Source organism: Diabrotica undecimpunctata, chromosome 8 (assembly GCF_040954645.1).
Source record: "Diabrotica undecimpunctata isolate CICGRU chromosome 8, icDiaUnde3, whole genome shotgun sequence".
Classification (NCBI taxonomy): Eukaryota; Metazoa; Arthropoda; class Insecta; order Coleoptera; family Chrysomelidae; genus Diabrotica; species Diabrotica undecimpunctata.
In genome coordinates this window covers 75,098,453-75,117,524 of record NC_092810.1, presented here as the reverse complement: position 1 = coordinate 75,117,524, position 19,072 = coordinate 75,098,453, and the positions used below count along the sequence as shown (strand labels likewise).

Below are 19,072 nucleotides of genomic sequence, written 5' to 3'. Positions count from 1 at the left end.
AAAAACGTAAAAATTAAAATAGCGAAGAAGACCACGCCCACTCTGCGCACAGGACCAATGACAAGAAGCGCAACAAGATATTTAAACTCAGCGTGCAGCGACCGAGAAATCAGTTCGCCTGTAACATCAAGACGAAGCAGAATCTGACTTGACAATGGCAAGTGTGACCTTGCCGAAACGTCGTCAAAACAATGGTTTTTCTAAAAACCAAAAATATTTAACGCGGAGTCAAACCCGGAAAACAACTGAAACCACATATAGCTCCCGCGGAAATTTCAAATTCAATATATATATATATATATATATATATATATATATATATATATATATATATATAAATATATATATATATATATATATATATATATATATAACTTTGTATATAATTTTTAAAGATGAATATGTGATATTGTCCGTATTCTCATGCGAAATCAAAATTTTTTGTGCATTATTAGAAAAGATTTTAATAATTTTCAAAAAATCGATTTTTAAAGCCATTTTTACAATAATTATTCAAAAAATTTACAAAACAATAACCCTTCATCTTAAAGGATTTTTTATGCTTTTTCAGTAAAATTGTGTCACTTTTCCATATAATTTACCGGTCTTCGCCTTTAGTATTTGAAATCAAATAGCGATCTTACGTTGTTTATATATTACTTATAAGTAAAAAAAGTGACGTTTAATCGTTTGCATATTTTATTTATTACACATTGCTATCAGCAAATTTATCAAAAACAGTCGTTAAATACCTGTATCAACGAGTGTCATGGAAAAATCGTTAGTTCCTAGTCTAGGTGGCCGTAGTCAAGGTTACACGAATGGAAGAGGCAGAATAAGCCAATTATTTTACCTCAGTTATTCCTGGTTAATGCCCATAGTGAATACACATCTCTCTGTAAAATCTGATTTGGATAAAATTGGGCAAACTTTGCACATACTGTTGTCGTACAACCAAATAAGGATAAAACAGTTTGACAAATACTGTGACAGCAAAAGTAAAGAACAAAATCCGTTCACCTAACCTCGAATCATGAAGAAAATTGACCGTCCATTACGTTCAACAACTATATCGCGTTCATTCCTGTATCTCTTGTACCAGCACTCACTGGCCTAGTGTCTTTAATACTTTAATCACTGATAATTAATCAAAATTTTTTGTGCATTATTAGAAAAGATTTTAATAATTTTCAAAAAATCGATTTTTAAAGCCATTTTTACAATAATTATTCAAAAAATTTACAAAACAATAACCCTTCATCTTAAAGGATTTTTTATGCTTTTTCAGTAAAATTGTGTCACTTTTCCATATAATTTACCGGTCTTCGCCTTTAGTATTTAAAATCAAATAGCGATCTTACGTTGTTTATATATTACTTATAAGTAAAAAAAGTGACGTTTAATCGTTTGCATATTTTATTTATTACACATTGCTATCAGCAAATTTATCAAAAACAGTCGTTAAATACCTGTATCAACGAGTGTCATGGAAAAATCGTTAGTTCCTAGTCTAGGTGGCCGTAGTCAAGGTTACACGAATGGAAGAGGCAGAATAAGCCAATTATTTTACCTCAGTTATTCCTGGTTAATGCCCATAGTGAATACACATCTCTCTGTAAAATCTGATTTGGATAAAATTGGGCAAACTTTGCACATACTGTTGTCGTACAACCAAATAAGGATAAAACAGTTTGACAAATACTGTGACAGCAAAAGTAAAGAACAAAATCCGTTCACCTAACCTCGAATCATGAAGAAAATTGACCGTCCATTACGTTCAACAACTATATCGCGTTCATTCCTGTATCTCTTGTACCAGCACTCACTGGCCTAGTGTCTTTAATACTTTAATCACTGATAATTAAAGTCTTTAATTATTAGTGATGTCGTTCGACCTCACTGAAAGCCATACTATGCCTGGGACATGCCTTTAACCTTTCCCTGCGCTCTTAAAAATCATTACGTTTAAACATTACGTTTAGCAAACATAAGTAGTGGCATTTATTTGGGTTTTTCTTCTTCCTTTCGTTTCTTTTCAATCATAAAAAAACCAACTATTCATAACGGATTGTTATACAAATTTGGTATCGTTATCAAAATATGAAAAACCTACATTTATACAATCGGCTTCACACACACTTCTACTTTCTCTCACATTCTTTTGGAGGACGTAACTCTTTTGGTCCGGTGTCCTTCGTATCTTCAGCTGATATGCCCCAGGTAAGTTTCCCTTCAGTAAGTTAGGGAATTTGCCAATCTCCCGTACTTCTTGAAGTTCTTCGTTTCGTCATGAGAATATCTGCGGAGTTCGTCCCTTATAATTACCACACATTCTCCATTCCATTCTCTCCCCTTCGTCTTTTCCATTTGCACGTCAATACCATATTACGTCTCTGTTTGATGCACTGCATCCTTTGAGCGGCGACAACGCCGTTCTAGGAATGCATAAATATTTGTAAAGAACAAATTAACAATGCAACTTTATGATTTATTTAGACAATAGATACGTTATATTTTTGTCTTCTTATATGACGTAGTTATTGTAAAACAATATTTCAAAAGCTAAACAGTCAGTGAAATAAAGCTACTACTCAATTAGATGATTTGTATATTCTTAACGATAAACATATTATATTATACATGTTTAAATGACAATTGTATATCGTGCCCCATCTATTATTACTCATAGAAGAATATAGTTATTTTTTTATATTCTCACTATCCATAATATTATGGGTATTGGATTTTTGTTCACATAAATGTATAAGTTTTTAATAAATATAAAAAAAATGTAAATAATGACCATAATATAAATAAACAACGAAAGTATTTTTGGTAAATTTATGCAATTAGTTTTTCTGTAAATAATTTACAATATTCATGTTAAATGCATTGCTGGATAAAACGAATACTGGATTATTTTCAGTTGTTAAGGATACTATACTGTAACTTTTGCCGAAAATATTCCAACCATAATTAGTAACTATGTGTGGTATAATGTATCCCCCTAGATTATTTGTTGCCAATATGAAAAGTGAAATCCAATAAATCGATCCCATCCGCAGTATTTTTGATAGATTTAAGACTTCAATAGGATCAACATCATCAATAACTACTGAGCTTAACGAGTTAATTAAACACGCCGATATAGTAAAGCTTGTTGAATCTCCTATAATTCGTCAATTTTCAACTAAGGATTGTGGGAGTTCGGAATTGGAGAAAAGACGCCAATGACAAAAGGAACTGGAATGCAATTGCGGAACAAGTCAAGATGCACAGAGGATTGTAGCGCTAGAGCATGTAGAACTATATAAGGATATAAATGACAAAAGTAACTTTCCTGCTAAGCGACCGCAGCCCCGGAATAACAATCAGGCTCAGATTTGTCAAATGCTACGTGTACTAGGTATTGTATAAATTAGAGGCTTGGATACGACAGGTGGTACAATGAACCGCTTTGGAGCTTTCGAAATGTGGATATACCGATGTATGATTAGAATATTCTGGGTGGATCACGTCACAAATGACAAAGTTTTAGGAAAAATGAGAACAAAGAAACCACTGTTAACACTAATCAAGATGAGAAAGGCCGCATGCCTAGGACATGTCTCTCGACATCAAAGATATAAGCTCCCAAAACTTACCATAGAAAGAAAAATATAGGGTAACAAAAAACGTGACCGTAGTCACTGTTCCTGGCAAAGAACATCCGTGATTTAACAGGACTTGATTTACATACAGTTCTGTAAACGGCATAAACTTCACAAACTTTGAGACATTGTTGCCAACGTTTACTGATGGAGACCGCATTCGAAGACGAAAAAGAGAACATAAAAATTTGTATTTTGAGAAGAGATATTGAATTGGAATTAACCACAACTTTAATTGAAAATATATTATTTTGACGTTTCGTTTCCACCTTGGAAATCGTTCTTAAAATACAAACTAAATCAAGTTATTTTGTTTTATTACTTATTATTTATTATTATAATAGCAAAAAATTCTTCGATTAGTTTAATTTTGTCTGTCTGATTCATAATGAATTAAGACAAATAGTACACATTTTAAAGTAAAGGACTGTTAAAGGATATTGTCTATATTTTTTGAGGTGTATTTCTGGACCGCCTTTATCGAAGGATAGTTCATTTGGTTAGATAAAATAAATTTAATTTGAGAATATTCATCAATCAAATAATAACAGCATACTCTCTCTTGTCGTTTCTCCATTACTGAGGATCGTGATTTCTTCCAATATTCCTAACAATTTTTCTCCATTTTTCTATATCTTCAGCTGCTCTGAGAGCTTGACAGAATGAGTTTCCAGCGGAATTTTTAATTTGGTCAGACCGTCTGGTTGGTGATCGTCCTATTGATCTTTTCCCCGGAACATTTCCATAAACAATTAAAACAATTAATCTCTCCAAACTATCGTCACCTCTGCGAACCACGTGACCGAAAAATTCCAGAAAACGTTGAAGACATATTGTGGACAGCCTTTTTTTAATCTCGAGTTGATTTAGAATGGAAACGTTTGTCCTATGAGCTGTCCAAGGTTCTCCAGCACCACATCTCAAAGGCATCAATTTTTTGGCGCTCGCGTCCGCGAAGAGTCCAAGCCTCTGCCCCGTATAGAAATATTGAGAATACAAGGGCATTCACCAGTCTCATCTTGATATTTTGAGAGATAGATCTGTCTTTCCAAACTTTAGTTAGGCGACTCATCGCAGTTTTTGCCATACCAATACGTCTCCGAACTTCTGCGTCACAGTTACCATCGTTAGCTATACTAAACCCGAGATAGACAAAACTGTCCACTATCTATATAATAATATATAACAGCATACGTATAGTGTTTAAAAAGACAACCACATCCAATTATGACATAAAAAGTCTTACAGTAAGTAAATTACAAATCATGAAGAAAAAATCACGAAAAAATACGAAAACATTCATGGGGCAAAAAATATCAGCGTTTTAAATAAATATCTGACACTCTGGCATTCATAAATTGAATATTATCTTATACGCGGCAAAAACATCATCATTATCACTCTCGCTTTACAAATCTGCGTGGGTCCTAGCCTCCCCAAGAATTTCTCTCCAGTCGTCCCTATCCGTTGCCTTTCTCCGCCAAGCACGTATTCCCATATTTCTTATGTTTTCATCGATGTTATCAAGGAACCTTGTTCTGGGTCTTCCTCTTCTTCTCTGACCAATGGGTCTATCAAGGCAAAAACACATACTAAATACTAAGAAAACACAGACATCTACCATGGTGGAATACAAAATTTCAAGAAGCAATAGAAAGCATTTCTTAAAAATATTAAAAACATACATAAAAATATAATAAACATCATACTAGGAATATAACAGAAAATTATCGAAAAGCTAACAGGAAGAAGACCTTTTTATAAATTGATAAGTTTGCTACATATTTCAAAAAAAACTCCCAATAATAGTAACTGCCCCGAAGAATTTTTACAACAGAACATATTACAGAAAAACAACAGCTTGATTGTAAAGATAAAGAAAATAAAAGATAGACTCTCAGTATTTCATTAAGCTTAGGAAGCTAACTTTGCCCTAAATACTACCAAAAATTCTGCCTTTGAACCCGATAAGATTGAAAAAATTGTCAAAACGGAAATACCCACTACAGGTTTTGAAAAAATTAATAAAAACGGTATAGCCCGCAACCAACGATAGATACACTTATTTTGACAACATACTCGTGATCAGCTTGCAAAAATAGGTTTAAAAACATGTCTTGGTTAAGTTCCCGTCACAAAAATCTTTCACTTCCGATAAAATTTTTGTCAACTTCCGGTTTATTGTTTAGCACTTTAGACGTAGACTTATTCGTGGAACAAGAAAAAGTAGTTGATAATTAGAAATTCTTATTATTTAAAAACAATCCTTATTGGACCGCAATAATCGCGATCCAAAACTTGGCATGCAAAAAAAAATTGATGAGAAAAATTGTCATAACATAGCCCCTTTTACTTAATTTTCCCAAAAATGCTTGTTCAAAATGAAGGATTAAATAAACTTTACATGTACATGTCAAACTAAAAATGTCACCTCGTTTAATAAATTATTTATTATTATTATTTAAATTATCTATTTTTTCTATAGAAGAATGACATAAACAGCATTTTCGGATCAGCAATCGGGTTACAGCACATTATTTTTACTTTCTGGTTTATTTTTAGTGAGATAAGATAAATGTAATTCTTTCAAATACATTGAGAGAAGTGATACTAGAATTAGCGTAAGATAATATGAATTCTAAGTTTTCATACAAAAATGTAGAATTGCATATAATTAAAATTAAATAAATTCATTGGGGTTAAGTACTCAACTTAAGTTATTATTAGGTACATTTAATTAGCCTAGATAGGTATATCAGCAATAAAACAAATTACATTTTTATTTAATTACGAGTTCAACGTTTCTTTTAAAATAATAAATACACAAGTTGTAAAATACATTTTTTTTATTTATGTATATCAACAGATAAATATTTAATTTACTATAAATATAAATACAAGAGACATTTCCAACAAGATAAAAATCAAGAATTCAGAATGCAACAACTATTGTTGATACTTATTGCTCTACTGTGTCAAGACACTTTAGGTCAACTGTGTGGTAAGTAAGAAAAACATCTTGAATATAAAAAATTGGTTAATATCACTTGCAACGAACCATTTTATCAGTTTCATACAAACATACATTTTCTTCGCGATTATATTTACAATTTTTAACAAAGTATAGATAAAAGAAACAAACATTTCCGTTTTTTATTTTCTCGACTAAAATTAATTGACGTAAATTTTAAAGAACATTAATGTGGATAAAGTATTAATGCTTATTTGTACATACATATTAAAACAACTATTTTTTTTTCTGAATAAGCCACAATTTTGAGTTTAAAATAAGTTTATTTTTGACGTTTATTAATGTTTTGTATTTTGAGAACGATTTCCGTAGTGGAACCGACAAAAATAATCTTATTTTAAACTTAAATTATGGCTTATTCCAAAAAAATAGTAATTGCATTACAATGCCACAAGCAAATAGCTTCAGAATAGTATTTCACGTGAAGCTCCGATTACTACTATTTTCATGGCGGCACCACACTTCGCTATTTGTTGTATTTGCCCAAATATTTGTTATTCGTCAGGGAATATCAAATACGCTACTCCATTTTTATTTAATTACGAGTTCAACGTTTCTTTTAAAATAATAAATACACAAGTTGTAAGTTTGTGTATGTGTATTCGTTGTATTCGCCCAAATATTTGTTATTCGTCAGCGAGTAACATATACGCTACTCCAAACTTTTGCCGATGGGCCAAACATGCCAAATATTTTATTCATGCGTGTTTGGCAGAATCAAAAGAGACGTGAACGTATTGACGGTCGCTGCAACTTATTTGGACTAAAATCCAGAAATCTCATTACCTTTTTTTCGTTTCTAGCTACTTTCTTCGGATATTAGGTGGATTGATAGCTACGATATTGTAGCGATCAATAGCCGATAGAGCTTATGTATGGATGTGAGTCTTAATATTCGCTGAATTTGGCTGACTAATTTATAGCGAAATCTACGTGTCAAGTATGTATTGGTGTCACTCATACTGGCGAGGTATATTCGGCGGCAGAATCAGAGTCTACGTTTTAAAGGTGGAAGGATGTGCTTCCCATTTTTAGCTGACAAGTTTGCGGAGAATATTATTTCTGGTCCTCAGTTTGCCTGTTAGTTTTAAACAAAGTTCTGCGAATGATAACGTGCGATACAAACTATCTTCAAGGTATTTATAGTAAGTCCAGAGTTTAAGGATTTCATGATACTATTGTATGTTCAGATTTGTGAGAGCGTCTCTGTTAGGGACATTGAAGGAACACACCTAAATTTATCCGGGGTTTGGCTTAAAATTGATTCATATCCTATTTTTATTGTGTTTAAGGCATGATTTAGATTTTTCTCCACTTCAGCAACAAAATTTTTGGGCTGAACAACAATAGATGTATCGTCTACATAATAAAAGTCCTAAGGGTCGGTTGTTCGAACGCTAATCAAAACTTGATTGTAATCAAATATTTGATTACAAGCAAATACGTCACGACAGCTGTCCAAATTATTAAAAATTGCTTATTATTATTATTGATTTGTAAATAAAAACATGAAATTAACATCAGAAAGAGTTTAATTATGGTTTATTTTAAATTAAAACGCTAAATAATAAAATTGAATAAAATTAATCAGCCAACATAACCTCAAAATGTGACGTATTTGATTTTAATTAAATATTTGATTACAATCAAGTTTTGATTAGCCTTCGAACAACCGGTAGTTCTACTAGTAGAACTAGTAGTAGCTACTTGTATGGTTTGATGGTTTGTGTAAATGTTATACAGTGTAGTTGCCATTACACTACCCCAAAATCCCGTCCGACCGTTCTTCCGCGTTCTCCATCTGCTATTCTTACCATTGAGTGATATGAAAAATCTTCTCTTGTGTAGGCATACGCGGATAATACAAGTGAGTTTATTATCAAAGGGGATATCGCATAGATTTTGAAGAAATGCCCTCTAATTTAAGGTGTCGTAAGCGGCATCTAGATTGACAAATACCACTCCTGACACCTGATATCTTTCGTGTCCGTCTTCGCTGTGTTAGGTAAGATTTACTATTGGTGACGTACATGATCGTCGCTGTCTATAGCCACTTTCGTCTTTTAATTTGAGTTTTTCTTCTATTATCGGTAAACTTATATCAAGGATCTTGTGCAGAAGTAGTTTGAATAGCTGACAAAATAAATATATTGGCCGATAACTTTTGTGGTCGTTGGAGTTTTTGCCAGGTTTTACGCAAGGCAACAGCTTTTTGTTTGCTTTGCTTGTCTCCAGACTTTGGGTATCAGCCGTTGTAGTATTTTTAGTCGAAATTTCGTAATTAGCTTTTGGTCAGATCCTCAGTCAGTAGCCGTAATATTGTTCATTATATATGTACATGTGGATCCAAGCTGACCATCGTTGAAAGGTTCCCTCAGCTGACTGTTTTTGTCCTCTCTCACTTTTCAGCGATCAGCTTAATACCAAATACCCTAGGTTTGGCTCTCTATGTGTTTCCTCCAATAGAAATACGTCACATTTGTGTTAAGCGCATATGTCTGATAAGGTTAAGTAAAGTAAAGTGTCTTTATCTCTAGATATGCCCTGAATATTTATAGACATAATTAGAATAGTTGGTCCTAAAAAGGACAGATTTGACAAAATCATATTGAACGGGTAATTGAAGAATTAGTCGATTAATTAATTATTCATTACCCAGGGTACGCCCGATTGCGGTGGTCTTATTAATACTTTAATCTTCGTAAAGTCTTCTTCTTTAAACTCCTTAAGAAATGGTTAATCTTTTACTTTTCGTTAAGAATTTAAATTTTACATACTGTTAATGTTCGACGATATTTCGAATTAGATTTGATACCAGAGTTTGAATAAAGAGTCTCTTTGTGAAAAGTAAATAAGTTTGTAATGTCGGTCACAACTCATATATGGATAATGCGGAAATAAACAGTTAAAAAAGTGTAGAAAATTTTAACTACATATATCGGCACAAGTGTTCAGAAGATGGGTATATCCCAGATATCAAAGGTTACATGTATAATCCAGATTATATTTACGTATTTTCATTACTAAAAGTGTATATTTATGATAAAGGTCTTAAGCTATCTTTATTAGAATCTATGGAAATTAACAAATTAAAAATACAGACATACTTAATTCTGAATGACCAACTTGAGACAAACAGTTCTCCCATCCTCAACTTATTCAGTTACAGACTATAAAGTGTAAACGCACAAGCACTCTGCCGAAACAGCTGTAGTAATATCTAATAAATTATAATACATTTTGTGGGAGTTTTCAAACAAAAGTTTTCAGTGTTTTATTGTTAGATAAAATGAATTTCCATCAAGTAGCGGTCGAATCCATCACTTACTAAAAGAGTAGGAACAGACATGCTAATGCTTTAGAGTACGGGTACTTTAGTACAAAGTACCCTTTGCTTTTGCCAATTGCTTTCTCACTTCCTCAGGGATAAATCTCTCTTTTCTCATCAATAATTTTCTCGCTCGATACAGTCATTCTAAGTTACTTATATTTCACTATAGGTATGCTATCATTTGGTTTTATCTCCTATTAATTTACATCTAGATAATATCAGAGAGCACGAAAAATGTTTCACTTAAAATCAACGAAATGAAAACCAAATACAAGCGAACAAACAGAAGAGACCAATACAATAAATCTAGATAAAACATTAAAGTCAACAATTACCATTTCGAAAGTATATAGCGCTTTAAATATCTTAGATCAATAATCATAGTTAATAATAATGCCACTAAAGGAATACAGAGCATAATTCAAACTTCAGACCTATTTTATTACATGCATGCGAATCATGGACAATGTCTAAAACAAATAAGGAAGAACTCCGAATATTTGAAAGAAAAATAATAAAAAAAATTTTTGAACCTCACTACCATATCGCTACAAAATGCGTATAGAAGAAGAACGCATACTGAATGAAGAAAGTTCTCTACATGTCAAACTTGTAAAAAGGGTATGGAAGGAAGTTCGCACAGAAGAACTTGGGCGTCTCTGTATGCAATGGAGAGAAAACATGCAATCGTATCTCAAAAAATTAACATTTAATTTGATTGCAGATTCGTGAAAGATCGACCAATTTGGAGAAAAGTTGTAGTTAGCGAAGACCCACCATACGTAACGATGACGATAAAGAGGAAAGAGAAACAGTGACAAAAAGCAACAAAAATGGAATAATGGAGCAAAGCTACTTCAAAATCTTGATTGGAAAGGATTAAACAGAAAACATAAGAAATACAATGGAATTAACATACTACATTATATACGCTATAATAACTAGACAACTTATATGATACGGACATATAAAGAGAAAGTTTAATGAAACAATAAACTACCCAATATTTGTTATGAGTGAAAACGATATGAATAAACAAAAAGAGGACAACCATGGCAAAAGGCAAAAAGAGTAGTGATTAAAAAATGAGAAAGATACCTTGTGGACAACATGTGCTTAATTAGGAACGAATGGAGATGAAGAATCAGAAGACAACAAAGAAGGTTTTTTTTAATTGATAAATCTATATTTTTAACAATGTATATTTATAATTCATTTTCAGAGCCAATGTGCTAATTGTATGTAAAATAAAACTTTTTAAGTTAGATCTGTTACAACACGCTATGATTCAAATACACCCAAAGCTAAAAACAATTTGATGAAACCGTATGACACATATGACCGTGCGATGTCACGGTAGTTTTACCACTTTTTTATTATTAATCTCTTTTAAAAGAATATTGACACCTACACATTATCATATAATTGTGATGGTCTGCTGTAAAAATACTAAGAAGTTTGTCTTTTTAATCTAAGAATAAATGTTAGAATTTACGGGAGATTTATTGTATTTAAAATTTTACAGATCCGGTATCGTCAGAAATAAAATTTTACTACATACAAGGCCATAGAAACGTGTTAAATTTTAGTTTAGATATTCTTTTCATAAAAATAATAAGTAAAAATATAATGATATTCGTTGTTAGTCCTACATTTTTGCTTTCTCTGTTAACGATTTCTATAAGAATTTGTAAATCGTCTATATTTTCTGCCATGATTGCGGAATCTCCTGCAAATCTTATGTTATTAATGATGCTCCCTCCAATTCTTACATATTCAGCTCTTTCCCATAGTGCCTCCTGAAATTAATTGTATAGTTATAGTTACATTGTAGTACACATTAAATAATTGTAGTGACAGCACACATCCCTGTATGACTTCTCTTTGAATTTCTACTTAGTTTGTCTCACAGTCAGTAGGCCATTTAAGGGTACGTCAGTATTAATATTCTGCCCTGCAAGAAAAAGGGCAGTATCTACAAAACATCTGTTTTAAGATAAATTGAAGTACAGTTTCAAATTGGATTATTATACTTAAAAAAGGATTATTTTCCTTATATATTTGTGGTACTATCTTTGTTTTAAATCAGTACAAGAAATCAGTTTTTAATAAGAAATATCACTTACTTCTTTTTTGACTTAATAAATGCCAAGCAAAAAGGCCGTACTTATAAGTTACTGCTCTTTTCCTTAGTAATGTAAAATTAACAAAAGGAGTAACTACTCTTTCCTTTTTTTTTGAACAACTTAGCTAGGTTAAAGGCTAGACAAAAATATAAAATTGTCAAAAAATTGTCTTTCACATGTGGTAGCCTCTCCCAGAATACTTTTCTATTTTCTGGAATAATATTTTGTAGCACTAGAAGTAACTGGTCTTTTCTTTGAAATCAAGCTTCTTGAAGTCTTCTGATTTGCCATATGTGCTTTTATACTGTAAGCTGTGTTTTCCTCTTTCAAACTTCATGCCAACAATATCTTTGAGATAAGGTCTGTCTGGCTTGGCTTTCATTTTCACTTCAGACTTCCAATTTTTTCACACAAAAAAGTTATCAACGCTCATTTTAAATACATCAGCATGTCCTTTATTAGCCCCTACAGCATCAAAAAATCATCAAAATCGTAAGTTTTTTCTGTGCTTTAAGTGAAAGTTCCACCTGGTGATAAAAACTATCGGCACTCATAAAAATGCGTCCATGCTCGAAGTAGTAAACTTGAATTTCAGTAGCTTTAAATGCAGTTGAGTTTACTATTTTATTAAACAATGTTAATAAGCATCAATTTTTATTCTGTGCGCTACAATTGTCTGACCATAACACAAACTTTTTAGTATCACGGTAATGGTTAAAAAATATATTGAAAGTACTTGCAATATCTTATTGATTTCCGCCTTATTCTAATGGGATCTTATCAATACAACTTCAGTCTAAAAAAGATATAGTAAATTTTATTCAAGTTTATGCTTCTACGGCAGATAAAGATGACGACGATATCGAACTATTTTACCATGATTTGGAACAAGTCTTGAAATAAATGAAGAAACATCAGACTACAATAGTAATGTTCGACTTCCATGCCAAAGTTGGCCAGGGAAGAGTGGATGGATATGTGGGGGAATATGGTCTAGGAAATAGAAATGAACATGGTGACCGTTTGATACAATTTTGCCAGACGGAAGAATTTGTAATAGCTAATACACTTTTTAAGCTACCAAAAAGAAGATTGTATACTTGGAAATTTCCCGGTGATACAACAAATAGAATAATCCGAAATTAAATTGACTTTGTCCTCATTAAACAAAGATTTCGTAATTCTATACTGTCTGACAAAACTTACCCTGGAGCAGACATCGGTTCAGACCATAACCCCGTAGTAGTCACATTACGAACCAAATTGAAACTGGTTAAAAACCCACACAAAGTAGAATTGATATTAAGAGATTAAGGGAACCCCAAACAGAGGAACAAAGTGTAAAAACTCTTACTGAAAATCTACGTAATGCCCAAGAACTGAATAAAAGTAGTTATAGTTATAACATTGATCAGAAATGGGAAAATATAAAAGTAGCAATAATTAAAACAGCAATAGAAAACTTAAAACCAAAGAAAAGAAAACTTAAAGACTGGATGACTGAAGAAAATTTTTCAAAACAAAAAATCCAATTAAATATGACACTGATCGATTAATTAAAAAGAGAATAAAAGAAGCTAAGGAGAGAATGTTATATGAGCAGTGCCAAGAACTAGAAGAAATTGAGAAAAAATATGACTTTTTAACATGCATAAAAGAATTCGAGAATTAACAGGAATGAGAAAAACACTTCAAACTAGGCAACTAAGAGATGAAAGTGGTGCACTTATAACAGATATAAACCAAAAATGCAGAGATGGACACAATATATACAACTTTTTGAAGAGAAAAAAGAACAGACACACCAAAAGAATTTAAGGATGATACTGGGCGTGACATTATACGAGAAGAAATTAAATATGCAATAAAACAAGCTAAAGGTGGTAAATCTCCCGGGCCCGATGAAGTTGCTATCAAATTACTCAAAATTGTCAATACTGAATATATTGATCTTCTTTTGGATCTATTCAATACCATATATAGTGTTGCGTTCTGCACATACGATGACCTCAATATAACAATTGGGGTCATCAGAAAGTGAAGAGAAGATATTCTGTTCAATCCAGAACTCGCTGGTTTCTCTCTTTCGCATTGGGTATGTAAATCCCCATAGAAATCATAAGCAAGACGATCGTATAAAATTCTATTTCAAAATAACCAAGTAAAATCACTAAACAAATTACATACCCAAACGCACACACATCTGTATGGTTTGAGAGATAAAACTCGACTCTGATTTTGTAGATGCGTCGCTTATCTCAAATACACATCCGTGTCATTTTGCAGATGGCCCGCCTCGTAATATGTAGTCTTTAACAAATATGTATTTTGTACGGGCTGTAAGTTGTAATCATGAAATACGGGGAGAACCAAAACTACCACAAAGTCTGTTAATGTTATATAAATGTTTATGTATAGTTGCGAAACTTCAACATATAGAACAGGTATAACACCTAAAGAATGGGTCCAATCAACATTCATACTGCTACTCAAAAAAGCCAATGCAAAGGAGTGCAATGAACATCGCACCATAGCCTTAATGAGTTATGTCTTGAAATTGTTTTTAAAAGTAATTCACAATAGAATATATAAGAAATTAGATGAAGGCATAAGTAATACACAAATAGGATTTAGGAAAGGACTGGGAAAACGAGATACACTGTTTGCTGTAAGTGTTCTTTCGGAGAGATGCTTAGATATAAATCAGGAAGTATATGCCTGTTTGATTGATTTTAAGAAGGCATTTGACAGAGTGCAGCATAATCGGCTTATAGAAATTTTATTAAATCAAAACATAGACAGTGGAGACATTAAAATCATATGTAACCTCTATTGGAACCAAACAGTAAAAGTGAAAGTTGAAAATGAACTGACCGAGGATATCCAGATTCGCCGTGGGGTCCGCAAAGGGTGTATTTTATCACCCTTATTATTCAATTTAACCAGTGAAGCCATCTCAGAATTAGCGCTTGCCGAGGTCAGTGAGGGCCTTATAATAAACGGTGAGCCACTTAATAACATAAGATATGCTGACGACACCGTCCTTCTGGCAGGAACACTAGAAGAACTGCAACACCTTGCTGAACAACTAAATATATATTGCAACGATTATGGACTAAAAATAAATTTGAAGAAAACCAAGTTCATGGTATTTACAAAAGCACAAAACATCAAAGTTAAGCTAGTACTAGATAATACAGAAATTGAACATATATCTTCGTACAAATACCTTGGAGCATGGATCGACGATACTGATAAGACAAAAGAAATAAGATGCCGCATTGAAATTGCACGGTCAACTTTTAATAGAATGGGAAAACTTTTTTGTAATTGCGATTCAATATATCGCTCCGAATAAGAATGCTTCGATGTTATATTTTCTCTAAAATATAAAGATATAAAGTAAAATTAAAGGCAGAAGAAGCGTAGGAAGACGTAAAATCTCGTGGCTACGCAATCTCCGTGAATGGTTTGGATGCAGTTCAATTGAACTATTCAGGCGCGTAACCAACAAAATTATAATTGCCAGAATGATCTCCAATCTCCGATAGGAGCGGAACTTGAAGAAGAAGAAGATATAACACAGTGCCACAGAACTGCTAGTGGTTTAAGCTTAAACTTTTTCCCCACAGGGGCAAATGTCTGGTTGTATGTTGTGAGGCGTGGTGCAAAGGTGATTTGCTTGAATAGTTCAAGTCAATGTTTTGTTTTTGTTGTTAGTTTCGTTAACTTTCTCTGCAAAATCTTTGTATAATACCTGCTCTCTTTGACTAGTTTGTCACGGATTTTCCAAGTATTACAAATATCACAGTCTTCAAACAAATTATCCTTATTACGGTTGTGCAAATTAAAGTTTTCACAAACCTCACACTCCTCATTGCGTAGTCTTGCAAACAAAATGGTCTGTACAGTTCACATGAAACACCTGACTTAAATGTGTTTGATATCTGTTTGATAATGAGGGGTCCGTGCATAAGTTTAATATTCAAATCATTCGGTAAATATCTAGTTTTAGGAGCATGTTCTTTTCTGTAATGTGGTACTTCAGGATGGAAAGTATCAATGTGAATGATTATAGCTTGGTGAGGACCCTTATTCACTGACGGCTGCCTGCCTCTCATGCTCTTTTTGGGTGTTATCGCATCCTTTTCGGTAAAAAATATTGTGGCCAAAAATTTATCATTTTTTTTTATTAAAACCTAAAGTGGTTAAAAAAAATGTTTTGAAAACTTTTTTTCTTTTGACCATTTCAATCTGTTAAAAAGTATGTGACTGTTTTGTTTCTTCTAATTTTTTCATTGTTAGTAGTTCGCCATTTAAAATCACGCCTTTCGCATTGATTAAAAATAAGACTTCCCATTTCTTCTAAATTTTAAATATTCGAAAAAGACTCATTGATAATCCTTCATCGTTTATCGTTAATTTTCGTTGTACACTTAAATTTACATTCATTACAAGTAGGCTGAACGGTATGAGATTTCCGGTCTTTTTCTAATTTTAGCTTTGTGCGTTAAACAGCTGTAAATTCTCTCTTTTTCCTCTTACGTTGCACACCTTCAACTGTTGTAGTGTTTTCTAATGGTTCAACACAATTGCTATTACCGTCTTTTGGTAATAAATATGGATTTAAGCTATTATTGTTCAAAGAAGTTGGTTTGTTTGTACTGGTACCAGCTATTCTATTAACATCTAACAATTTGTCATCATCGCTAATATCTAAGTCATCGTTGAACACCAAAATAATGGTATTCTCGGCTGGCAGGGATTCATCAAGGTTTGCAATATTTGTTAGTTGTTGTAGCTACTCCAGGTTCAAAGAAGTTTCTGTCGTTTCAAGAGAGTTGTAGTGGTACTTGTCATTTCTTTTCATTCAAATTGTTGTCTGCCCATGTAGAAATAATTTTTACCTCCATACTATTTAGTAACTATCCATCATCGTTATAAATTTGCAATTCCTTGTCACATAAAAAACATTATTTAATCCTATCTTTTTGTTAGCTTTTGGGTCTACTTCATCTGATACTGTTGTCTTGTCTACTTGTTCAGTTACAATTAATTTTTCACTATTTGTACATGACTCATGTGATATACTTTGTGCCAGTCCTAACTGAAAAATACGTGTACTTCTTGAAGAAACAAAACACTTACTCATTTTAATAATACAAAATTAACAATGAAATATTACTTAAAGCACTATGTAAACATAACCTTAAGTCTCAATAAGAACAATAAACTCACTAGGACGGCAGTAACCTGAAACAGCTGGGAACCAATGCCAAGCAAATCGACAGTATCTACATTAATTTAAGGATAAAAGCAGTAACTGCAAGCAGATAGGATAGGATAGCAAGCAGTGCTTGATGCACTGTAGTTGCTGCTCGTTTGTTTAGAAATAGATAGTTTTACCTTATACTTACTGCTTACGATATGATCTTAATAACCATTGCAGATACTGCTTTTCTACTTACTTCAATGGATTCAGCATAATTTAAAATATAGATCTGATCTCAAAAGTGAAAATTTTGCAGATACTGCCCCTTTCCTTAGCAGAGCTTTTACGTCAGACTTAACTTTAGTTTAATACTACTTTGATTTAACAGGTGAGTGTGGCCCATTGGAAGTGTTTAACGAATGTGCGTCGCCTTGTGTTCCGGAGCGAACATGTCAATATCAATTTCCCGTTGCACCAAATGTATGTATACTTTCATGTGAACGAAGATGTGAATGTGATCAAAATAAGGGATTGATAAGAGATAAACAATCTGGCGAATGTATTGACATTGGAAAATGCGAAGGTAAGTTTTCTAAACCTTTTATTGTTTGACTTCCGCATTATACTCTTTGCGAATCCGCAGCTGATGATCATATTATCTACAATTAATTTACAGAAGAATTACTGGGTTGATAAATATTACTTGCAGAGTTTAGATAAAAAATGTCAAATATTCGTAGGAATTAAGGAAGTATATCTGTTATATTGGTTTTAGAAATACATCTTTTACATTTATTCATATTGAAACTTTTTCTTTAACCTGTTGTGAATGTATTAAAAATATATCAGAATATTACATTAATCCATAGTGCTTAGCACATATACATACGTACCAAGTAGTAGTCGTACTATTAACTCAATTTAATTATTTCACTAATATTCTAGAACTAATCAATCTTAATATTAAACTTACTGTATTTGGTTGATTACGTTGTTATAGTTTTTTTCTTTTTATAGAGAAATAATTTTATTTGTGGTGAAGGTCTAGTACTTAAAAACCTACCCTAATCCAAACACGCTAAGTATACAAAAAATTTAAAAATTTTATTTGTAGACAGATGCAGTCGAAATCAATTTTATGGATGTAGACCATGTTGCCCAGAACCAACTTGTGACAATCCCAAACCTCTTCCGTGTACAAGACCATGTCCTCGTATATGTATAAACGAATGCTTGTGTAAGGAAGGTTACGTACGAAACACCAGAAGCGGAGAATGTGTCTTACCAAGACAGTGCCCAAGACCTGTGGGTTAATCTCAAACTTGAAAAGATAGAAACTAAACATGTGTAATCGTTCCTTAATTAAAAAATGAATGTCAATAAAGAGAAACTATGTAACTGCTTGCCTATTATACCTAAGTTCCAAAGTAGAGAGCTAGAGGGGGTTTAGCAATCAAGAATACAGCGAAATAGCGTGGTACAGGCAAAAAATCCTTGATCGTGTAGTCTGAAGGGGGTTTGTGGATCAGCGTTGGGAAGTTGATGGGGGGCTATGAAATCATAATGTTTGGCTTTAATGGGGGGACTGTGGATCATGATTGTTATATAGGGGAGTATTAGTAGTTCTTGGAGTATCTAAAAGGTCCTGTGGGTGTTATTCTGGGGGTTGGCAGTAGGTTTGGACCAAATTTCTGAATATTATGTGGGTTTTGAATCACGAAT

At 32.7% G+C, this 19,072-nt stretch overlaps 1 protein-coding gene across 1 annotated transcript in view; it reads left to right on the top strand.

The window, feature by feature from the left end:
• LOC140448459 (uncharacterized) overlaps window positions 1-18,748 on the top strand; it is a 46,084-nt gene extending 27,336 nt beyond the window's left edge. Inside the window, exons 4-5 of the mRNA XM_072541536.1 lie at window positions 17,739-17,933; window positions 18,465-18,748. Coding sequence (XP_072397637.1) covers window positions 17,739-17,933; window positions 18,465-18,664 — 395 coding nt within the window. The 3' untranslated portion in view covers window positions 18,665-18,748. The remainder of the gene's footprint in view (window positions 1-17,738; window positions 17,934-18,464) is intronic.
• The last annotated feature ends 324 nt before the right edge of the window (window positions 18,749-19,072 follow it).